Source organism: Egretta garzetta, unplaced genomic scaffold (genome assembly GCF_000687185.1).
Source record: "Egretta garzetta isolate BGI_Z169 unplaced genomic scaffold, ASM68718v1 scaffold1, whole genome shotgun sequence".
Lineage (NCBI taxonomy): Eukaryota > Metazoa > Chordata > Aves > Pelecaniformes > Ardeidae > Egretta > Egretta garzetta.
Genome location: NW_009258542.1, coordinates 1,061,195 through 1,061,986, shown reverse-complemented (window position 1 = coordinate 1,061,986; position 792 = coordinate 1,061,195). Strand labels below are relative to the sequence as shown.

Sequence of the window (792 nt, the reverse complement as noted above, 5' to 3'; positions counted from 1 at the left end):
ACCCCCGTGCTGCGGCAGGCAGCGAGCTGCCTCTGGAATATGGTTTTCCTGATGGCACCCCCCGGCAGCGCGATCCGGCTGCCTGGCAGGGACAGGTAGAGCAGGGAAAGACCCTGAGGGATGGTGTTGAATGTACGCTCGCGAAGAGAGACCTGGAGAGAGCTGGTCCTGATGCTGCACTGGTGGTGTCTGAGCCTGGGGCGCCAGAAAAGAAACAATAAACACCCAAATATCACCAACAAACAAAACCACTGGCACTCCAGGTTTGCGCAGTTTTAAAATTCCATCCCCTTGAGAAAAATGTGATTACTCAGTTTTCTGACAGCTGTGGCTGGAAGTCACGAATGCTTTCCCAAGCGGGTTGGCCCCAGCGGGTGTGAGGGCACCGAGGGCCGTGCTCGAGGGGGGGCGTGCGTGGGGAGACACCGATTTGTCTTGCCCGGGGCACTCTCGCCATCGTCTGCTGGGGCACCACACACCCTCAAAAACTCAGCAGAGCGCCAGAGCGTTCGGGGTTCTTCACATCTTGCAAATACATCTGGGGTGAAGAATAGAGAAAAGGGGTGCAGACAGGGTGGGAATGTGGAATTGAGGAAGTTGACCCAAAACGTTGCCTTGTTGAACGCATGTCTTCCCTAGGCGCTGCTCTGCGGAGCGGTGCGGGGCAGGCAGGTAGGCAGCTGTTCTGTTTGAAGGGGTGATGCCAAAGAACAACTTGTTTATTATTTTTAACAGATATTTAACACGGTGCCAGAGACTCCGCCGTCGAACTCGCAGCTGCTGTTATCTCGC

General features: G+C 55.6%; 1 protein-coding gene across 1 annotated transcript in view; it reads left to right on the top strand.

Annotated features, from left to right (window-relative positions):
• ARHGAP26 (Rho GTPase activating protein 26) overlaps positions 1-792 on the top strand; it is a 152,385-nt gene that overhangs the window by 112,363 nt on the left and 39,230 nt on the right. The window contains exon 20 of the mRNA XM_035902657.1: positions 736-790. Within this exon, the coding sequence (XP_035758550.1) occupies positions 736-790 (55 nt within the window). The remainder of the gene's footprint in view (positions 1-735; positions 791-792) is intronic.